The 20,600-nt window shown below is 47.0% G+C and overlaps 1 protein-coding gene across 1 annotated transcript in view; it reads left to right on the forward strand.

Annotated features, from left to right (window-relative positions):
• IL7R (interleukin 7 receptor) overlaps positions 1–20,600 on the forward strand; it is a 492,420-nt gene that overhangs the window by 222,371 nt on the left and 249,449 nt on the right. The window contains exon 3 of the mRNA XM_085631005.1: positions 279–436. Coding sequence (XP_085487131.1) covers positions 279–436 — 158 coding nt within the window. The remainder of the gene's footprint in view (positions 1–278; positions 437–20,600) is intronic.

The raw sequence follows: 20,600 nt of genomic DNA on the forward strand, positions 1-20,600 counted from the left end.
GGTCAGAAATGGAGGGAGACAGGCAAAAAGTTGGGGGAAGACCACACTAAGGCTGTCGGTTCTAATGCTTTTCATTAAATATCAACTGTGTACAGCTTTTTCCTAAGTGACCTCCACTTCCGCTTAGTCCCTAAGAACTTGTCGATTGAAGACAAACCCTCATATGAACGCTGACATACCTAGTCAAAGATGTACACCACAGTTTTTCTAAAATGTACACTGGAGCTTTTTAAAGTATCAAAACCCTAGGTAGTAATTTAACGTGTATTATTTTGCAGCTGCAATAACGAGGGTCCATGCCCAGAACTGAAGAAGAAGAAGAAAGGAAAATATGTATTGCATCCTTTTAACGCCAGCTTAATAAAACCTTGCAAAGTATGCATTTTCCCCATGAGCAAGGAAAAGCGGTGTAGCGAGTATAAACTATACGAGATTGGTAAGATTGAGACATACCTTTGTTTTTACGTCTGCCTCTTTAGGCCCAATTCCACTCAAATGTCACTAACACTATTGATGAAGCTTTGTTAGAAAGGAATAATTGTGTTTAAAATAGCAGAGCTTACATTTCTTCTGGATACCTTCTTATGAAAAAGACTTATGTTATGACTGGTTTTCATTGGAAGACAGCTGAACACCGGATTCCAAATCCGGTTGTCAGATGCCTGTACGTCACAGCAGTGAGAAACAGAAGCTGCTTGAGAGGGCTGTGATGTCAAAGACAAGTCCACGCTGCGCTGGCAGAGCCTGAAATCAGAGGCTAGTTAGCTGTCATGTGTACTTTATATGTGGCCTAGATTCTCATTACAGATTTAGCAACATTATGTATACTCTGTTAAATCAAAATGAAGAGGTTTTTGTATAGCGCAATTCTTGAACTCACTCATTTGAATGTACTGTAATTTGTGATATTGAAGACAAAAGAAGCTCGATGAATATAAATGTTTGCCTAGAATCACACAATTTGTTCAAGCAGGAAAGCCAGGACTGATCCCAGTGCTTCTGGTTTCATATTGTGCCATTCAGCCTGTAGATGGGTATCTCACGCTCTAACTCACTTTACATCAAAGTTCACTGATTGGTTCTTAATTTTTGGTGCATATGATTAGAATGTGGTGGCAGGCTGATGCTACATGCAAGTTCAGCTCGTTTTAGGCTGGAGGGTCAAAGAGGACCTATGATAGAACACGGGTCACCAGCTCGGGTTAAACACACACACATCTAAATACTCACCTGGGCCCAAACCGTTCACGCAAATGAGCTAGCAAACCCCGCTGATATCAATTTTTTTAGTTTTCCTGCAATTTAATTTTACCTTACCAAGTCTTAACAATTTGATCTGCTTAATAATTACTTTCTCGATGAATAAGGTTTCTGAGGTAGTTTAAGGTAGAATATGACATTTAACTTAAACTTGAAATAACCACAAACTCAAAATGTTTTAAGAACTTTATCTAAATCAATAATTTTGTGAGTCAGAATCAATTACAGCTTAAACACATTTTTTCAAGAGGCAAATTAAAATCAAATAAAACAAAGTCATAATGATCAGAGATGATGGTACCTGGAAAAAAGGAAAAAGAGAGAGCAGGTACAATGACAGTTTTCACAGAATTATATTTACCTCAGGTGAATGATGAACCCAACTCTTTGAAGATAGGCCAGATATAATCTGCCAGAACAGGATGCAGACAGAAGATTGGACAAATTTGGATCTGGGAAGGTGACCTCTTCTAAGTGCAACGCAAGTGTCGCACCCCTCTCTGATACTACTCTCCTCGGGTGTCCCTCTTCCAAAATCCCATTCTATATGATTAGATTAGCGATCAGTATCTCAATTTCTTGAGCAGAGTTTCTGGCAGCAGCAGGGTCTGAGACAGTGTCTCGGACAGAGTCTGTAGCAGCATACGCGTTGGGTCGGTGACGAGTCGGAATGGCGGATCTGACAAGTCTGACAAAATTTCTAGTTAACTTACCTCAATTATACTATTCTGTATTCATGTACCTCCCCCCAAAATTGCAATATTTGTGTTTTCCCCTATTCTGATTGGTCAGAGTGAGGAGGTGAGTTCATCACACCATATTAAAAGTAATAATTTTACTGTGGACTATTGTTCTATGTTCCCGCCCCTTAATTTACTTCCCATAGCTTTATACCCACCCGCATTTCACATTATGATCATTACAAGTTATACATTTTATTCAAATGTGCTGCTTTCGTCCGGTTCAGGGGTTTACTTTCCCAGGCATCTTCGCCTAATGTGGCCTTGGCTGTGATTCAAGTGTGTCATCCCAGTTTCCGGCAAGTTTCTATGCGCATGCGCGCGGATCATGTGAGGTTGGAATTTCAGTCACCCTCCGAGGCCCAAGCGTGAACTAATAATAAAGTCAGAAAAAGACACGTTAGAATGTGACAATAAATGATTTCACTGTATACCACTTATCTCTACTCTATCTCCATTTACTTATTTTTAATCTTGTGCATTAGTGTTTAATAGAACTTACGAGTTTAGTTCAAGCAGTAGCTTATGCGTTAACATGTGAGTTTCAAGCGGCCATATTTAGTGCTATTGCGCTGCTGCAAAGTTTTCCCACCAAGCAACAGAATACTTCATACTACGTAGATGCAGTAGACGCATGCGCGATAGAAATCCCACGTTTATGGCAGCCATTTTAAGACACTTGGATTACTTGTTAGCAATACACATAGGAAAGCTTCCCCTAGATACAGTATGTCGTGTATAATGCAATATTAGTATTTACAAAACATGTTGGTTACGTGGTTACATGTCATTTGAGAGGATTGCATAAAAGCAAGTTTCTGTAATACGAAACATTGCTCCATCGATCCCCTCTCTGATGGCATTTAATGCCATCACTAATTTCTACTAAATCAGATGCCAACTTTAGCACATCTCAATTTCTTCTTCAACCCTTTCATTCCTTTCTTTTTTCCCCTTACACTGTAATCCTCTCCATTCTTTTGTAAAAGTCTCCTTTTAATTATTCTAGTTGTATTTCCTCGAATTTTCTTTTCTTACCTCTTTCATTCAATTCATATTTTTTTCTCCCTTTGCAACATTTATGCCAGTTCTGTTACAATCAGGAGAGGGGGGGAGCTAGAAGAAGCTGTAATCCACTCGGCTTCCTGTCATTAATTCATAATCAATGGGGAATGGATCACTTGTACCTGCAACCAGGGTTCAAATCGCTCTATCCGTCAGTACTCAAAAATAGGTACTTGGAGAACCCTCATTCATGTAAACAGGACGTGCGGCGGTTTATCTTGATTCTCCACCCATCTTGAAATTCGTGACAGCATCATCATTGGGTCTCTTTTTTATGGTTCCTCCACCTGGAGGGAACCACTGGGTTTCACAGTAGTGATCAGAGATTGATAGTGAAAGGTGCTCAAGTGAAGTGTGATGTTAAAAATGTCTTTCTCATACTCCCGGAGAAGTAACACTTTTATTCTTTCTGGTGTATGGGAAGACTATTAAAAGGTGAAATTCGTGCAGAAAGGAATATTTATGAGTCTGCTGCACTGTTAATGTTCAGATTGAAGGTTGACATGTTTCAGCCCTTTAGATACCCCTGATGGGTCAATGGACTTTCTTCAGGACCTAAAAACGTTGTGAGAAAAGGTATTGTCCAGTTCTGAAAGATATAAGAGTAAATACTCTAAAATCAAGGTCGATAGTACCTTAAGGTTGGCAGTACCTAGAAAGAAAGAGAGACAAACAACAACAATACGTGTACTTTCTAATTGTTCAACTTATGTACAGGTTAAAAGATAAGCAGACTACAGTAAATGCAAATTCTTTAAGATTCATAAGCAAATAAGAAAAATGGCAAATCTTTATATATTGTTTGATCTGTAGTTATACACATTGCATGAGGAATTTGATTACATCATGACGCCACACTTCCCTCGGCGCATCTATATCATACGTGCCTCTATACGCCTCACTAAGACCATCAAAAGAGATTGGCCTGACCCCCCTATGAATGCGATTACCCATTGCGAGTGCTTCGCAACCATAGCTCAATTCAATCAATCACAACTAACCGCACGCTACTGGCAACCGTCGCTCGACAAAATTAAACAGAGCCTACTAAGAATTACCATACGCTAACCGAGCTACGAAAACACAGCTACCATCACCCGTTCGAGTATAATAAGCCGCTCTTAACCAACTACAGATCAAACAATATATAAAGACTTGCCATTTTTCTTATTTGCTAATGAATCTTAAAGAATTGCCATTTATTTTAGTCTGCTTATCTTTTAACCTGTACATAAGTTGAACAATTAGAAAGTACACGCATTGTTGCTGTTTGTCTCTCTTTTTTCTAGGTACTGCCAACCTTAAGGTACTATCGACCTTGATTTTAGAGTATTTACTCTAATATCTTTCAGAACTGGACAATAACTTTTCTCACATCTTTTTTTAGATCCTGAAGAAAGCCCATTGACCCATCACTGGCATCTTAAGGGCTGAAACATGTCGACCTTAGATCTGGACATTAACAGTGCAGCGGACTCATAAATAGTCCTTTCTGCACGAATTTCACCTTTTAATAGTCTTCCCATACACCAGAAAGAATAAAAGTGTTACTTCTCAGGGAGTATGAGAAAGACATTTTTAACATCACACTTCACTTGAGCACCTTTCACTATCAATCTCTGATCACTACTGTGAAACCAGGTGGTTCCCTCCAGGTGGAGGAAGCATAAAAAAGACACCCAATGATGATGCTGCCACGTATTTAAAGATAGGCGGAGAATCAAGATAAACCGCCCCACAACCTGTTTACGTGAATGAGGGTTCTCCAAGTACCTATTTTTGAGTACTGACGGATAGAGCGATTTGAACCCTGGTTGCAGGTACAAGTGATCCATTCCCCATTGATTATGGACATTTATGCCAGAACATTATTGCTAATACTAATAGTGTTATTCCCATTATGGGCAGTATTATATGGCCTAGAATACCATTACCTATGTTGGAAAACCAATTACCTAAACTAGAAATGCTATTTGTCAACTTTGTTCAAACATTTTCAACTTCCAGTGGTTTCAACTCTTATTCTAATTTTGTAATATTTTTAATGTATTTCCCAATTTCAACGCTTTTATCTGGAATATACGTGCAAAAATGTTGCGCTTTTAATAATTTACAGACTCCACCTCTTTTGCCAATAGTATGTCAAGAGCAAGTCAGTTTTTGTATAACCATAGATCTGACCGCAACTAATTCACTGTTGATCATTAAGAATCCTCCAGCACTGTCAGTAGATAACCGATCAACTACTGTAGATAACTGACAAATCTTCCGTGAATTTAGAAGAACTCCCACTGAAGGTATCAATGCTCCAAAAATGTCACCTACTATTTCTGAAAAACTAGCTCTTTTTACACGTGTTAGTTCATTATTGCCTTCATTGCTTCCAGTGATTCTTTTTACATGATAAACTTTAGGGAATACTATTCCAAAATAGCAACTCCCATACCAGTGGTCAGGCAGCCTAAAGTAGGCTTTATTGCCACACACATAATAGATTCCAGGAAATACTGGATCCGTTCCTCCTTTTAGTCCCCATCCCCCAATTACTAAGAAATTATGTTCACATTCACTGAACCCAATAAACACATTGTTATATTCAGTCTTTAAACTATGAAGACAGATTTTTCCCCTCTTTTCAAGATCCAAAGACATTGCAGCATGTGTCTTGCCATTTGCATAATGCCCTTCCTCCTCAGCCCATTTAGGTATCTGAGGTTTAGGTTCAGCAGCTCTCTATTGAAAATCCCTTCTCCTTGCCTCAACTAAATTCAAAAATATTTTCTCTTCTTCATGCAATTTACAAGTTAAATTGTGCTTGTGTGCTTCAGCTATATCTATTGCTTTCATTGTTAGAAAATATTCACCCATAAATTGTGAGTCTCTCGTACTAAGGACAGGGTTCATGATTTTTTGCATGGGAACCTCAGAAAAAAATCACATCTACATTAGAATAATAATACTGCAATTTCCCTGTACTATAGAATAAACTTGCTGAAATGCTACACGAAATACCATATGTTAATGGTAAATGATGATATGTTACTCCTTCTGCTACAGATGCAGGTAATTTCATACATACATAACAATCACTAACATCCATGGTTTCTACATATTGTACTAACAAGTTGGTAAAAACATTCAAGTCTGTATCATTTTATTAACAGTGTGATGTAAATCTAACTCATCTGGTGCTTCTAATTCTACTTTGTCTCCTTTGATGGTATCTACCTTTCCATGTGTATTAGTGCTATTTTGTACATTTGTAACCATCAAATAAGGAATGGCCACGGTTAGAACTAACCATATTATGATTACTAAAACTATACTACCTATACATATTCTACAACATTTCTTTACACAACTCGGTTTTCAAGCAGCTCTATTGTCAGCCATTTATCAAATTGGATAAGAAGATTTCTCTTCTTTACTTTAGTATTTAACTTCGTGACATAATATAAAGGGAAATTCTTTTCAGGTTGGCCTCACTTCTTCATCAATTGGTTCTGCATTTAAGTTTTCATCATCTTCAATTATTTCCAATTTTTCAAAATCCTTGGGTCAAACCAATCCTGCCTAAAGAGTTTAATCATTTCATCTCTGCCTATGTGGGTGTCTCCATGATACATCCTAGCCATGGGTGCAAGCATACAGTCTGGCAATACAGGTCTGCCATCTAAGTAAACCCATACACCATCTTCTGCCATTCTCTGACAATCAATTTTCTTCCACTCTTCTCTTTCTTTTGTCTCTGCTTCATCTTGGAGTTCTCTTATCTCTGTCCATGTTTGTAATCCTGACAATAGCATAAGTTGGCAGCTGATTCCACAATTTTCAACTTTCCTATTTACTGGCATTAGAAATTTTGCTCAGTGTTGTGCAACCTGGTCAGCACATTGATTACCTGCAGTCACACGGTCATTTCCTTACTTGTGTGCGGCACATTTTACCACTGCCACCTCTTTTGGTAATTATATTGCTTCAAGCAACTCTTTTACAAAATTTCCGTTTTTAATGGGAGACCCTGAACAAGTCAGGAAGTCTCGCTGCAACCAGAGCTGGCCAAAGTCATGTACAACTCCGTAACCATACTGACTCTCAGTGTAAATGGTTACTCTCCAATTTTTCCCATTTTTGCAGACTTTAATTAAAGCTATCAATTTAGCTACTTGTGCAGACTTGACTCCTGGTAAATAGGATGCTTCGACTATTCCAGCCAATGTACATACGGCATAAGCAGCACTCAACCCTCCCTCCTCATGGCGCATACATGAGCCATCTACAAAAAGCTTGTGCTCAGCATCTCTCAAAGGCTCATCCTGTATGTCTGGTCGGTGTTTGGTACTGAGTTCTGTTACATCAAGACATTCGTGTTCAGCTTCATCTTTCACTTCCTCATTGCATGGGTCTGGCAAAAAGGTAGCTGGGTTCAGAATGGTATATCTGATTATGGTCACAGTTTCTGCTCCCAATATGATCCTTTCATATTTGGTTAATCTGCTCGGAGTGTGATACTCAGTTCGAGTTCTTGTTAGCAGAATTTCAACTGCATGAGGGATGTATACCTTAACAGGATGTCCCATTACAATTGACTCACTTTGTTCTATACTTACACACGTTGCAGCAACAGCTTTCAAGCATCCTGGCAATGCAGATGCTACAGAATCTGAGGTAGCAGAAAAGTATGCCACTGGACGTCGCATTAGACCATGTCTCTGTGTTAAAACTGAGAGGGCACAGTTATCTCTCTCACAACAGAACAATGCAAATTCTTTTGAATAATCTGGCATACCTAGAGCAGGTGCTTCACATAAACAATTTCACAAATTTACAAAAGGTTGCATGCTCAGATCATCCCACTCTACTAGGTCTTTTGCTCGTTTTTTTGTCATTTGTATCAAAGGTTTTGCCAGTAGAGAAATCCCTACAATCCATTGCCTGCAATATTCCACAACACCAAGAAACATTCTTATTTCTTTTTGTGACTGTGGTAGTTTCATTTGCTTTATTATTTTTATTCTCTCAGTGGTCACTCTTCTTAATCCTCGTTCTATTTGGTGTCCTAAATACTGTACTTAATTTCTGCAGAATTACAATTTTTCAGGGGACACTTAATGTCCACTTTTTGCTAGATGGTTTATTAAGGCAATGGAATCAGTTACACAATCACTTCTTGTTTTAGGCGCGACCAATAGGCCATCAATATACTGCACCAGGACTGATTCCCAAAGCAGCACCAATGTCTCAGGACATTTTTTCAAAACCTGGTTAAAAATTGAAGGATTTTCTGTGTACCCTTGAGGTACGCGATTCCAAACATAGATACGATCCTCGAATTTAAAGGAAAATAAAAACTGGCTATTAGTATATAGTGGGATGGAGAAAAAAGCATGGCATAAATCAATTACAGTAAACCATCTTGCATTCCATGGTATTTAGTACATAATCACTGCAGGGTTGGGTACTATAAGGCAACATGGCACAACAATCTTGTTTATTTTTCTTAAATCTTGAACTACCCTATATTTTCCGTTTGGTTTCTTAATGCCAATTATGGGTAAATTACAGGGACCACTCATTTTTTTTTGTCAAACCATTTTTATTGCAGGACCAAGTACAGCTTACAGCAACCAGGATGCATGTCAATAATGCAGGTTTCCCATCCTCCCCTTAATCATTAATCCGTGTAGTATACACAGCCGTACTGCCCACATCCCAGAGGCCGGGCGGCGTCATATAGAAACATGGCACATTAATACGAAACTGTCAGGAGCATACTTCCGGTGAAGAACCCCGCTGCCCGCTTTTGATCGCTGTCCCTCTGCTCCCCTAACTACCTACAGAACTTACAACCTACTTTCAGCAAACCTTAAACTTGAAAACTCCCCCTCCACCCACCCCTCCCTAGTGCCCTCCCGATTGCGCCTGGTCAGGAACATGTGTGGCGGGTAACAGGAAAAATGGAGTAATCCCTAATCGTGCGTGCTTGGCAGGGGGGCCAGTGGTACGACTTCGTCCGCTGCTTCCCCAGAGCTCTCACCCTCCTCCCCACTGGCTGGGCTATCTCGCAGGGCCTGCACCATCACCTCCCATGCCATTGCCGCCGCCTGAGCCCGGTCGTCCGGTTTTCGGTGAGCTAGTTGGTACCTGAGTGTGCTCTCGCTAGCCGCCCATTTGAGAAATTCATTGAGCCATCGCCGGTGTGTAGGCCCCGCCTTCGACTTCCACCCTTTCGTCACCTCTCGCTTAGCTAGGAGAAGGCCCATGTCTATAAACTTGCTGGACATTTTATTCTTGGGCGTGTGCGGGAACCAGTGGAGTATACAAACGGCCGCGTCGTATTGTAGGTCCCTATCTGCTACGTCATTCAACGTGTCTCCGACCCCCTCCCAGTACTCCTGCAGGTTTGGGCAGGTCCTCAGCATATGGACCAGGTCCGCTCCCACTCTATTACATCTAGGGCACGCAGCTTCCGCGGCTCCAAAATATTTCCTAATTTTTCCTGGGGTAAGGTATGCCCTATGGAGCACATAAAAGTGTATCAATTGGAATCGCGCGTTTCTCGTGCTTTTTCTGGCTCTGCGCACCAATTGCGCCCAAGTGGTGTCAGGGATGTCCACCTGCAGATCCAGCTCCCACTTGTTTTTTAATGCAGTTAGGGGCTGGAGTGTCTCCCTCACCATCCGCGAGTAAAGGCACGTCACTGCCTTAAAGGTGCCAGCCGACATCATCGTATATTGGCACACCTGTGTTGTAGGTTCAACTAGGCCCTCGCCCCAGTGCGCCTGTATAGCCCTCACCACCGCCGCATGCAAGAGGTAATCCCCTCTCGGGAGGTCGTAGCGATCCCGCAGAGTCTGGAACGGGGACAGCACGCCATCGTCATACAGGTCCCCCAACATCTGCAGGCCCGCCTCCTCCCATAACTGCAGCCTCGACCAATCACCCCCATGAGGGAGTGCCGTCACCATGCCCAGTGGGATTTCGGGCGCATATGGGTGTCTGACTCCAGCTCTCCTCTGCGAGCTATTCCAGCATAGACGGAAGGTGCGCTCTTCTTGGGTCAGATCCCCAGGTGCCAGCCTCTGCTGGAGGGCGATGTAAGCTAGGATATGGCGGGGAGTTCCAGCGTCCCTCTCACTCTCCGGGCCACGGTATACTCTCGCTATTTCCTGCGTGAAAGACTGCAGCTGCGCGGCCAAGTAGTAGAGCTCGAAGTTTGGGACCGCCAGGCCCCCGTCGTCCTTTGGACGGGTCAGCGTCGTGAGCGCTACTCTGCGTCTGCCTGAGCCCCACAGAAAGGATATTATTAGAGACCTGAGGTGTTTAAAAATCGCTCCAGGCACCCACACTGGAAGGGTCCGGAAGAAATATAGCAAGCGGGGCAAGGCGATCATCTTCAGTAGAGATATGCGGCCCGCCACTGACAGTGGCAGGGTAGCCCAGAAAGACATGCACCCCTGTAGGGCCCGGATGCAACGCCCTATGTTGCCCTCCAGCAAGTCCGGGGCATCATGATAAATGTGTACCCCCAGATAGACGAGGCAGCGAGGCTCCCATCTAATCGACTGGCAAGCGGGGGGCTGCGCCTCCGCGTGCCGCAGGGGGAACAGGCAGGTCTTGCTCCAGTTAACACGGAGACCAGACACTCTTCCAAAGCGTTCCAGGAGCCTCTCCGCACCCCTCACCGCACTGTCGGAGTCCTCCAGGAAGAGAAGGAGGTCGTCTGCGTATAGCGATATATAGTGGCGGTGCCCTCTAAAATCCAGCCCGCCGAAATGGTTGCCCAGTCTAGCCATAGCCGCCAAGGGCTCTATCGCTAATGCGAACAGCAGGGGGGATAGTGCACAACCCTGCCTGGTGCCGCGATCTACTTCAAACTGCTGCGAGACCAACGTACCCACTTTGACGCGTGCCTTCGCCGAGGAATAGAGCACTTTCGTCCAGTGTATGTACTTATCTCCCAGACCGAATCTCCGCATCACCTTGAACAGGTATTCCCATTCAAGGCTATCGAACGCCTTTTCAATGTCGATCGACAGTACTAGGGGCATCCGCGCCTCAGGCGGGGGATCATTTACCAGTCTGATCAACCGCCGGATGTTGTGGGTGGTATTGCGGGTGGGTATAAACCCAGATTGATCCTTGTGGATCAACTCTTGCATGTGGCGCAACAGTCTGGTCGCCAGGATGGTGCTGAGGATCTTGTAATCGGTAGTGAGCATTGACAGGGGCCGGTAGGACGCGGGGTCAGCGCTCTCTCTGCGTGGTTTTAATAGGGGGATCATTATGGCCTCTCGCATGGAGCGCGGGAGCCGTCCTCTGTCCCTGGCCTCATTGTAGACAGTTTGAAGCCGGGGAGCCAGCTGCTCCAGGTACTGACCGTAAAACTCTATGGGGAGACCGTCTAGGCCCGGAGTTTTATTACGGGCCATCCGCTTTATAGCTCCTTTGATTTCCGCCAATTCGATTTGGCCACCTAGGGTGTCTGCATGCTCCTGGTCCAATCGTGGTAGACGCAACTCGTCCAGGTACGCCTCTACCTCTTCGCCCCGTGCTAGAAGCGCACTCTTGTACAAGCGCACATAATAGGACCGAAAGCCGTCCAAGATGGCTGGTTGCGTGGTACCTACACGGCCCTCCCCGTCCCGCAAAGCTAAGATGGGCTGACTGTGTCGAGTAGGATTCGCCAACCAGGCCAGCAGCGTCCCAGCCTTATCCCCCTCGGCGTGCGTTTTAGTCAGGTACGTTTTATAATCGAAGCTACGAAGCCGCTCGACTTCCACCGCCACTGCCTCGCGCGCCTCACAAAGCCTACCCTGCAGTTCGGGGCGGCCGGGGCGCGCCAGCTCGGCCTCTCTCAGCGCGCGTTCGGCTTTGTCTAGGTCATCCAGCAAGGACTTTCGTATCCCCGCATACTTCCCTATGCAATGGCCCCTCACCACGATCTTAAAGGCGTCCCATTCCGCTGCCCTGGAGGCCGCAGTGCCGACATTCTCAGCGAAGTAGTGCCCAATCCTTTCCCCGAGCGCCACCCGGAACGGTGGATCGTCTAACGTGTCCGGCTGCAGTCGCCACGACGGGATCTGCGGAACTTCGTTCATCCAGCCTAGCATCAGAAGTAGGGGGTTATGGTCGGAGACGGTGCGCGCTAAATATTCCGTCCCAGCCACCGCAGGGAGGACCGAAGAAGAACACAGGAAGGCGTCCAGTCGGACATGAAGGTCGTGGAGGCCGGAGTAGAACGAATAGTCCCTCTCCGCCGGGTGCTGAGCGCGCCAAGCGTCAGTCAGGCCCCATCTGTCTTGCCAATCCGACCTAGTTTTCGCCAGTCGGTGCATCGGGGACGCGGGCAGTGGCGGGTGCGACCTATCTAGTGCGGTATCTGCAATGGAATTGAAGTCACCCCCTAACAGCACCGGGCCCGCAAGGTAGCCAGCCAGCACACCTGAGAGACGCGCAAAGAAAGTCGCCTGGTCCACGTTAGGGGCATAGATGTTCCCTAGGACAATGTGCTTGCCCCTAAGTTTACCCTCCACCGCTACGTACCGCCCCTCTGGGTCTGCTATGTGTCGGGTTACCTGAAAGGGAGTCCCCGCCCGTATCCATATCAGTACCCCTCTAGCGAATGCAGAGTACGTGGTGTAGAACAGTTGGCCCCTCCATCGGCGCTGCAGGGCAATGCCCTCCTTCTTCGTAAGGTGGGTTTCCTGTAGGAACGCTATCTGAACCCCTCTACGGACCAAGTAGGCATGCACCTTATGCCGCCGTGCCATGGAGTGGAGCCCCCGCACATTCCAAGTCACACATTTCAACGATCCCGCATTAGCCATTGTCCCATATCGCACGGCATGTAACACAGGTAAACCAACCCCAGGGGCATACGGTGGCACTATCCCCTCCCCCCCATAACACTATCCCTATCCCCCCTCCCAGTACTTCGCCTTGAGCCCCCCCAACTACTCCAGGCCCCACCCCCCCCAGAACAGGACCTGACTTCACAAAAGCTGTTCCCATCCAAACTGTGCTCGAGCACCCGCGCTCTCGCAAACCCGCTAATCCGCAGTCTACACTACGGAGGCCTTAGGGGCCTTGTGGGGCGACGACTAGTCACACGAGTCCAGCCGCTGGCACTTCCCCCCCCCGCCCCACAATACACATGAGGCACACTAAAGTCCAAGCTTACTGTAGTCTGCTCCGGTGACTGTAGCTGCGGGCCCCGGCCGTCGTAGCACTGCAGGGGACACTGTTCCGACTCTCAGCTCTCGATGATCTCTTCCGATGTTTGCGGCGTAACCACCGGTCCCTTCGTGCTGCTTGAGTCCGAGTGCCCCGACTCCGAGTCTGTGCCCCGGTCCTCTGAGCCGGAGGCCCGTTCCGACGGGATCGACGCCGCGCCTGACAGGACCATCACCGCCTGCAACGCGGCCCTCCTGCCGTCCTCCGTCTGGGAGTCAGTCGGTCGTCTGGGCCCCCGCTTGCGCTCCCGGATCCTCCGCGATGCCCTCGCCGGCCGCTGTGGTTGGTGATCCATGGTGCCGCCGACCCTGGTCCCCGCTGCGTCCACCCTGTATGTGTCCCACCAGGACCATGCCTCCTCCGCCGTGTGGAAGAACAGCGTGTTACCGTCCGCTACCACTCTGAGCCTGGCCGGGAAGAGTAGCGAATATTGGAGGCCCACAGAGCGGAGTACTTTTTTGATAGGCAGAAAAGAGGCGCGCTGCTTTTGAGTCTCGAACGTGTAGTCCGGGAACAGCGTAACCTTGCTGTTTTCTACCTGGAAGGGGCCCGCATCCCTGGCCCGTTGCAACAGCCAGTCTCTGTCCTTGTAGTGCAGGAGTTTAATGATCACGGGGCGTGGTGGCTGACCCGGTCTAGGGGGTCTGGCAGGCACCCGGTGCGCGCGTTCCAGCGTGAAGAAGGGCGATAGGCCCTCCGGGGCCACGACCGTTCGCAGCCAACCGTCCAGGTAGCCCACCATGTCGGAACCCTCTACTTTTTCCGGAAGGCCTACGAGGCGCACATTATTGCGCCTGCTGCGATTTTCGGCATCCTCCGCTCTCCGTTCCAAGGCCTGTATCCGGTCCAACGCCACTGTCAGCCGGCCCTCGACCGATTTTTGCGCCGGTATGAGGTCTGTTAGGGTGGACTCCGCAATCTTGACCCTGTCTGCCAACTTGCCGTGATCAGCCCGCAGGAGACCCAGCCCCGTCGCCACCTGTGCGATGTCTTGGTGTAGTGCGTCCTTCGTGGCCGCGATGGCCTCCAGGATACGGTCCTGCATCAGTTGTAGGTCCGTTGGGCTTTGCCGGGTTCCCGCAGGCACCCCCGTGGGGGGGCCCCCGTCACCCCGTCCCCCTTTTGGTTTTCCCATGGTGAGGCGCTATGCACGATCCAACTGTCCCCAGAGTTCCGAGGCTCACGGTATGCTCCTCCCGCCGAGACAACAGGCCACTGAGTGTGCACCCCCCAGCGGGGTCAGTCGCCCAAGGGCCTCACGGCTGCGTCCCCTCGCTCCCACCGCAAGCTAAGGCTCAGGCCCGTCTCCTCGACCAGTTTGCCGCAGCTCTCCGGCCCTGGTCACAGCCCGCAGCGGGGTCAGGCGCAGTCTCAGGATTCCGCCGCAGTCAGCTTAACAAGCGGCCCAGGCAGGAAGTGCGGCGCCGCGCGCGGCGCCCGTAGCCAGAGCACAGGGTCGTGCCCGGTCCGCAGCGCGCCACGGACCACAGGGCCAGTCCTCCGGTCGCGCTGCCCCCAGTCCGCCAGGCAAGGCGCAGGACAATTGAAAGCACACCCCTGTCGCCGCAGGAGGGACTCCGGGGACCCAGCAGCCTCCAGGAGCGCACGGCCGCCCCGGTCCCCAGGGCAGGTATTCAGCGACTCCCGCAAGGGAGAGAAGGAGTAATGGCCGCCTCACCAGCCTCTCTCGGTCGATCGCCGCCCGCCTCCGTGGCAAGGGGACATGACTGCAGGTCACAGCTCCGGCCTCTCAATGTTCTACCACACCAGCGAGGCCCGGACCGACCACCGCATCTCCCCCTCAGATCATGTCGCAGGCCACACTACTTAGCTGCAGGGCAGCGGTCAATCCCCCAGCCGCCAATGTCACCAAAGGAGCCCGGGCAGCTCACGGCACCCACATGTGAGCCAAAGTTCGGGCGGCCGCTGATGAAGATGCGCCGGGGGGGGGGGAGAAGGAGAGAAAGGTGGCCTGCTCTGCGTGGAAGGGAGGAAGAAATGAGCAAATGGCGGCTCTCACAGCCCCTCCCCCCGTGGCCCGGCAGTGCCGCCGAACCCCAGCCTCAGCTCTGTGCAGGGGAGGCAGCCGCTGTACAAATCAGTCCAAATGCCCTCTTATCCGATCTCTCCCACTGCGGAGGCACTCACTGCCCGATAATGTCCCGGCGGCTGGGCAGCTCAATCCCACCTCACCGCGTCCTCCGTCGCCTCCTCAGTCCAGGCCGGCCGCCGCACATCCACTGCCGACCTCACATCGGTCGCTCCGCCGAGCCAGGGGGCAGAGAATAATCCCTCAGCCACCGTCGCCGCCACCTGAAGTCACTGGAGCAGTTCGGGCCCGCTACATCCACAGCAGGTGGGGCCAAGATCTCTGTGCGCCTCGCGGCTCCCCCGGAGTGCTGCAAACCACACACCCCGGCTCCTCTGTCGGCCGCTAAGTCACGCTCCAGACCGGCGTGATCCCTCATTCACCAGCTGTCCCAGGCGCCCCAAAGTCACACCGGACATCGCTGTCGGTGTAGTGACGCTGCGGAGTCGTCTCAAGGATCCCCCGGGGGTCGGGAGAGTCAGGATATATGTCAAAGCGGGCTGGACGGAGCTTGCTTAGCACACGTCCGCCATGCTGGCTAACCAAGCCACGCCCCCCTACAGGGACCACTCATGATCGCCTTTAAGATGCCTCGTTCGACCATTCAATCAATTTCTGTAGCAACACCAGCTTTTACTTCGGGACTCATCTTGTATTGTCGAGTATATGGATAGACTGCACCTTCTTTCACAGTCACTTAAACAGGGTCTACGTCTGTCATTAACCCTACTTCTTTTACTGTAAAATCCCATACTTCGGGATTCACTGTTGTTTTGACCTCATCGGGTAAGTCGTCTTTGGTCATCACTGAATATAATTCATCTACCCCTGTTCCTTGCTTGGCTAACATGATTTTATTTATGCCATCTTTATCAGGGGTCTGAATGGCAACACCGTCCGGTGTGCAAAATATGGTGCAATTCATTTTGCGCAACAAGTCCCTTCCCAATAGATTTACAGGACTAGAATCGCACACTACAAACTTGTGCATTTCTTTAAAATTTCCAATACACACTTCCATTGGTTTTGTAATGGGGTCCTAATCTGTTAATTAGAAATGCACACTACTTGGATCGCTTCTCCCGAGAGGGGTAGGTTTGGGATGTCTGCTGTTCTCACAGTAGAACGGGTAGCACCAGTGTCCAACAAAAAGGTAATGTCATTTCCTTCTACCTTTCCATCAATGTACGGACCTGACTGATCTACCGGTAAGGATGCACCAAATACGCACTCCTCTTCCTCCCCTCTCAGGCACCGTCATTGATCTTGATCTCCAAAATATGTATCCTACAAAAGAAACTGCGATGTTACATAGTTTTTCTTACTACTTCCTTCTTGGAATCCTGTGTCCGCACTGTACTTGGCTTGACTCCCAAAATTTGGCAAAGGGGCAGGTGGCAATTGACTCTGTAGGTTTACAACCTGCTGGGGTTGATTCAGTAGCATCTCATTCTGAATGTGTGGATTTAAATTTTGATTTGGGACATTATTATGTTGTATGCTTTTACACTCGTTCTTCCAATGCCCCAATTTTCCGCACCCATGACAGGGAAACCTTTTCTTGGCTTCTTCTCTACTTAACCGCCCTTTTGGTTTATCCCTATTTTTTTCCCCCTGACCTTGCCCCCTTTCTGCATTTCCTGCCTGATTCTGTAACTGGAGTTGCTGTTGTTCTGCTAATTTCACTTGAGCCCACATCACTTTTTCTTCTAAATTCTTTCGTCTATTGTCAACCTCATCTCCACAATATTTTATATATTTTAAAATCTCGTCTATTGGCTTTGCTTGCCAGCACAAATTATGCTGTTTAATCATTTCAGATATTTCTTTTCGTAACCCTGACACAAACCGATACACAAAATGCGTCATGTCCTTATCCCCAATACTCTCAAATCCACTATATTGTTTGAATACCAGTAGGAGGCGCTCATAATACGCATGTACAGACTCATCTTTTTCCTGTGTTGTTCTATCTATTTTATCCAATCTGTTTCCTTTGGGGGAATTTTATCATTTAAGAAAGTTATTACTTGGTTATATTTCTTCATACCCTCCTCTGATGGAGCTCTTGTTTTCTCATTTCTCGGGTACTCATCATTAGGCCAATCAACTGTGACTTTACATTCAGTTCACAAATCAGCAGGCACCACTATATCAAAGAGACCATCTAAATCTTTCAACAAAACTTTTGATACTTTCACAAACCTTGCAACTTGCCTATACCATTCCACTGGTTTTTCTCTCAACCTTGGAAAATCATTTGTAAATGATAATATATCCTGTCGGGTCTATGGGACATGTACATATACTGTTTCATCTGCTTATCTTGAGTTTCACGTGGAAATTTTGGATAATATCTGCTTAACTTTCTGTCACTCCTAGGTCTATCTCGCTCAAATGCCTCAGTTTCCTATTCTTCTAGTGCTTCTTACTGAGTTAATCTGGGTCTTGGTTCTAATTCATTCATTCTAGTGCGTATGTTATGTAAAATTCTTCCATTAAATGTTCTGTACTCTGGGAACGCCAGTATTCCATCATCTTTTGTATATTCTACCCAATTTTCTATCCATACACAAGTATGATAACCTCTTACTACCATCATATAGGATGTGGGAGTTTTCGGAGGAGGAATGAGAATTCCCTCTGTAGTCTAAATGGGTTTATCCTTTTTCAAATAATTCTTAATTCCCTGCATAAATTACATTTTTCTTTTCTCTCCATACATTTTGCGTGATCTTCCTTTTATGTACTGTTTGTGGGCAAAGCCTAAATAACTTCTGTCTGGGCGATTCCCTATTAAAGTAGGATTGTGTCTCCACATGTAAGACCCATTATCAATTATAATTATGGCTTCTATTTTCAACTAATCAAATGCTCGCTTTTACTTTAACAATTGATCAATACCAGCATGGCTTCTTTTCCTTCTCACCAATCTGATTTTGTTTTGCTATGCATTTAGCCAATACTAGCGCGGCTCTCTTTGACGTCAGCATCACTCCTCACTACTGACCCCTCCTTTACAATTCTTCACGACAGTCCCACGCCCGCTGTTTCAACCAATCCCAGTGGGCCCTCTGTGACATCAGTGCAGCACCCACAGCTGACCCTTCCTTTACAAGGTAATACAAAAACGTATTTCTTTCACGAATTTACATAAATTTGTCATTAATCAACAACATAGAAACATTTGCTACTGTGTCTGATCCTCTAATTTCAAAGAATAGTCAACCTTTTTACTGAGAGCAAACCTTTTCCGCTTACTCTTGACACACTACGAGTAAAACTTTCTGCTTACTCATCACGCAAGCATCAGAGAACCTGCTACTCCTTCAGTATTACCCTTTCTAGGTGATATAAGACCAAAGTTTTACCAGTGGACTCCTTTGCTACCAATTACTCTTACTTTTATACGAAAGAAAATAATCCCTAAATCAGTGCTACTAGCCCTGTGTAACTTTCAGCACTTTCCTGATCCAGACAATAGTGGGCATATAGCGTGCAATTCATCCTCAAAACCTTGATACCCCCTTTTCCTCCCACAAAAACACTTTACAAGTGATTGGTGTTCACTGCGTAGCTTTTATTATTTGACTAACAACACCATCTTTATTTGTTGATAAACCTTCAACATTTTTACCAACTTTTATTAAATGGAAACCATCACATATTACTGAACATAAGATGGCGCCGTATACAGTGCGCCCCAGGTTACCATGTATATACAATTCGGCATCACTAGATCCACTCTTGAGGGGTGTTGTACCAGCAGGCCACAACCCCACCCCTTTTCCACTACTTCCATTTGAGGTAGCTATCCGTCGTCTACCCTTTAGACGCGACCAACAGAGCACTGCTTAGCGCCTTCCTGCACAACCGCTCTCTCCATCTTGCTTCCTCCAAGCACCGGCTACTAGGGTAGGGCCGGAGAGTCCAGGGCCACCAGCAGGACGGCCCCCTCTCCCGCCAGCCCATGAGCCCCAATGTCTACCTGCATATTGCAGGGTCAGCCCATTTTTGCCAAAAGAAGTCCCCGCCCTTTCTCTCTTGCCAGGGACCCTGCCACAGGACGAGGAGCCAACTGGCACTCTCGCCCTCCCCCCACCGCTGCTTCACTCTCCAGATGTAACCATATGGCCCTGCTTCCCCTCTAACTGTAACGCTTTGGCCCCCAAAATGGTTTGGACGAACAATTCCAACCGTGTCTTAGACAAATGGACCCCATCTTTCCGATATACTTTAGTGTTTAATGCCTGCAGCAAGCTATGCCTAATGGAACATATTTGTGAACCTCTCAACAGTTTGGCCACCTCCCTATTCAGTTTTCTCACGGAAGTGTTCACCGCGGCTGATGGCACATCGGCACCCCAGACCCTGGAGAAGTGTGGCTCAATGATTAGAGCGGCAGACCCTGATGCAGAGGTCTAGCCTGGGACCAGGGTTCAATTCCCCGCCTCGGCGGGTCTTGGGCTCAAAAATTCCACGGACCTGATAATTCTCGCCTCGGTGCCTATTCCAATCAGGGAGTCCCACTCTGCAACTCTGGGCAATAGCTTGCTTAACCCCTTCGCTGCCAGGCCTTTTCCCCCTCCTGTGCCAAGCCTTTTTTTGGCTATTTGGGGTAGTGCGCACTTAGGCCCCTGTAACTTTTTGACCACATAAGGTATCCACGCCAAATTTGTGTCCTTTTCTTCCAACATCATGGGGATTCTAAAGGAACTCAGGGTTTGTGGATTCTCTTAGAGGGGTCACAGAAATGAGCCAAAATACAGCAAAATTTTGTTTTTTTTCGGAAAAATGGGAAAAACGGGCTGCAAATGAAAGCATCTGGGATTTTCCCTGTAAATGTTATCAAAAAAGGGTTTGTGGGGTTGAAATCATCATTTTCCCAGCTTTTCGGGGATACCAGACTTTTGTCAGAAACCCAACATTTTTTACACAATATTGTCATTTTTCTGGGACATAGCCGATTTTTGCTATTTTTTGTGCTTTTGACCTCCTTCCAGTTAATGGCAGAAATGGGTACAAAAGCAATAATGGATCCTGGAAAGCTATACATTTTCGAGAAGAAGACAAAATTCAATTCTGAATTCAGCAAGGGGTCATTTGTGTAGATCCATCAAGGTTTCTTTATAGAAACTAACAGTTAAATATAGGATAAATTGAAAATTAGTTGAACAAAACAGCCTTTTGTGTCAACGTTTTCACCTGTA

This window comes from Triturus cristatus, chromosome 2_1 (genome assembly GCF_964204655.1).
Source record: "Triturus cristatus chromosome 2_1, aTriCri1.1, whole genome shotgun sequence".
Lineage (NCBI taxonomy): Eukaryota > Metazoa > Chordata > Amphibia > Caudata > Salamandridae > Triturus > Triturus cristatus.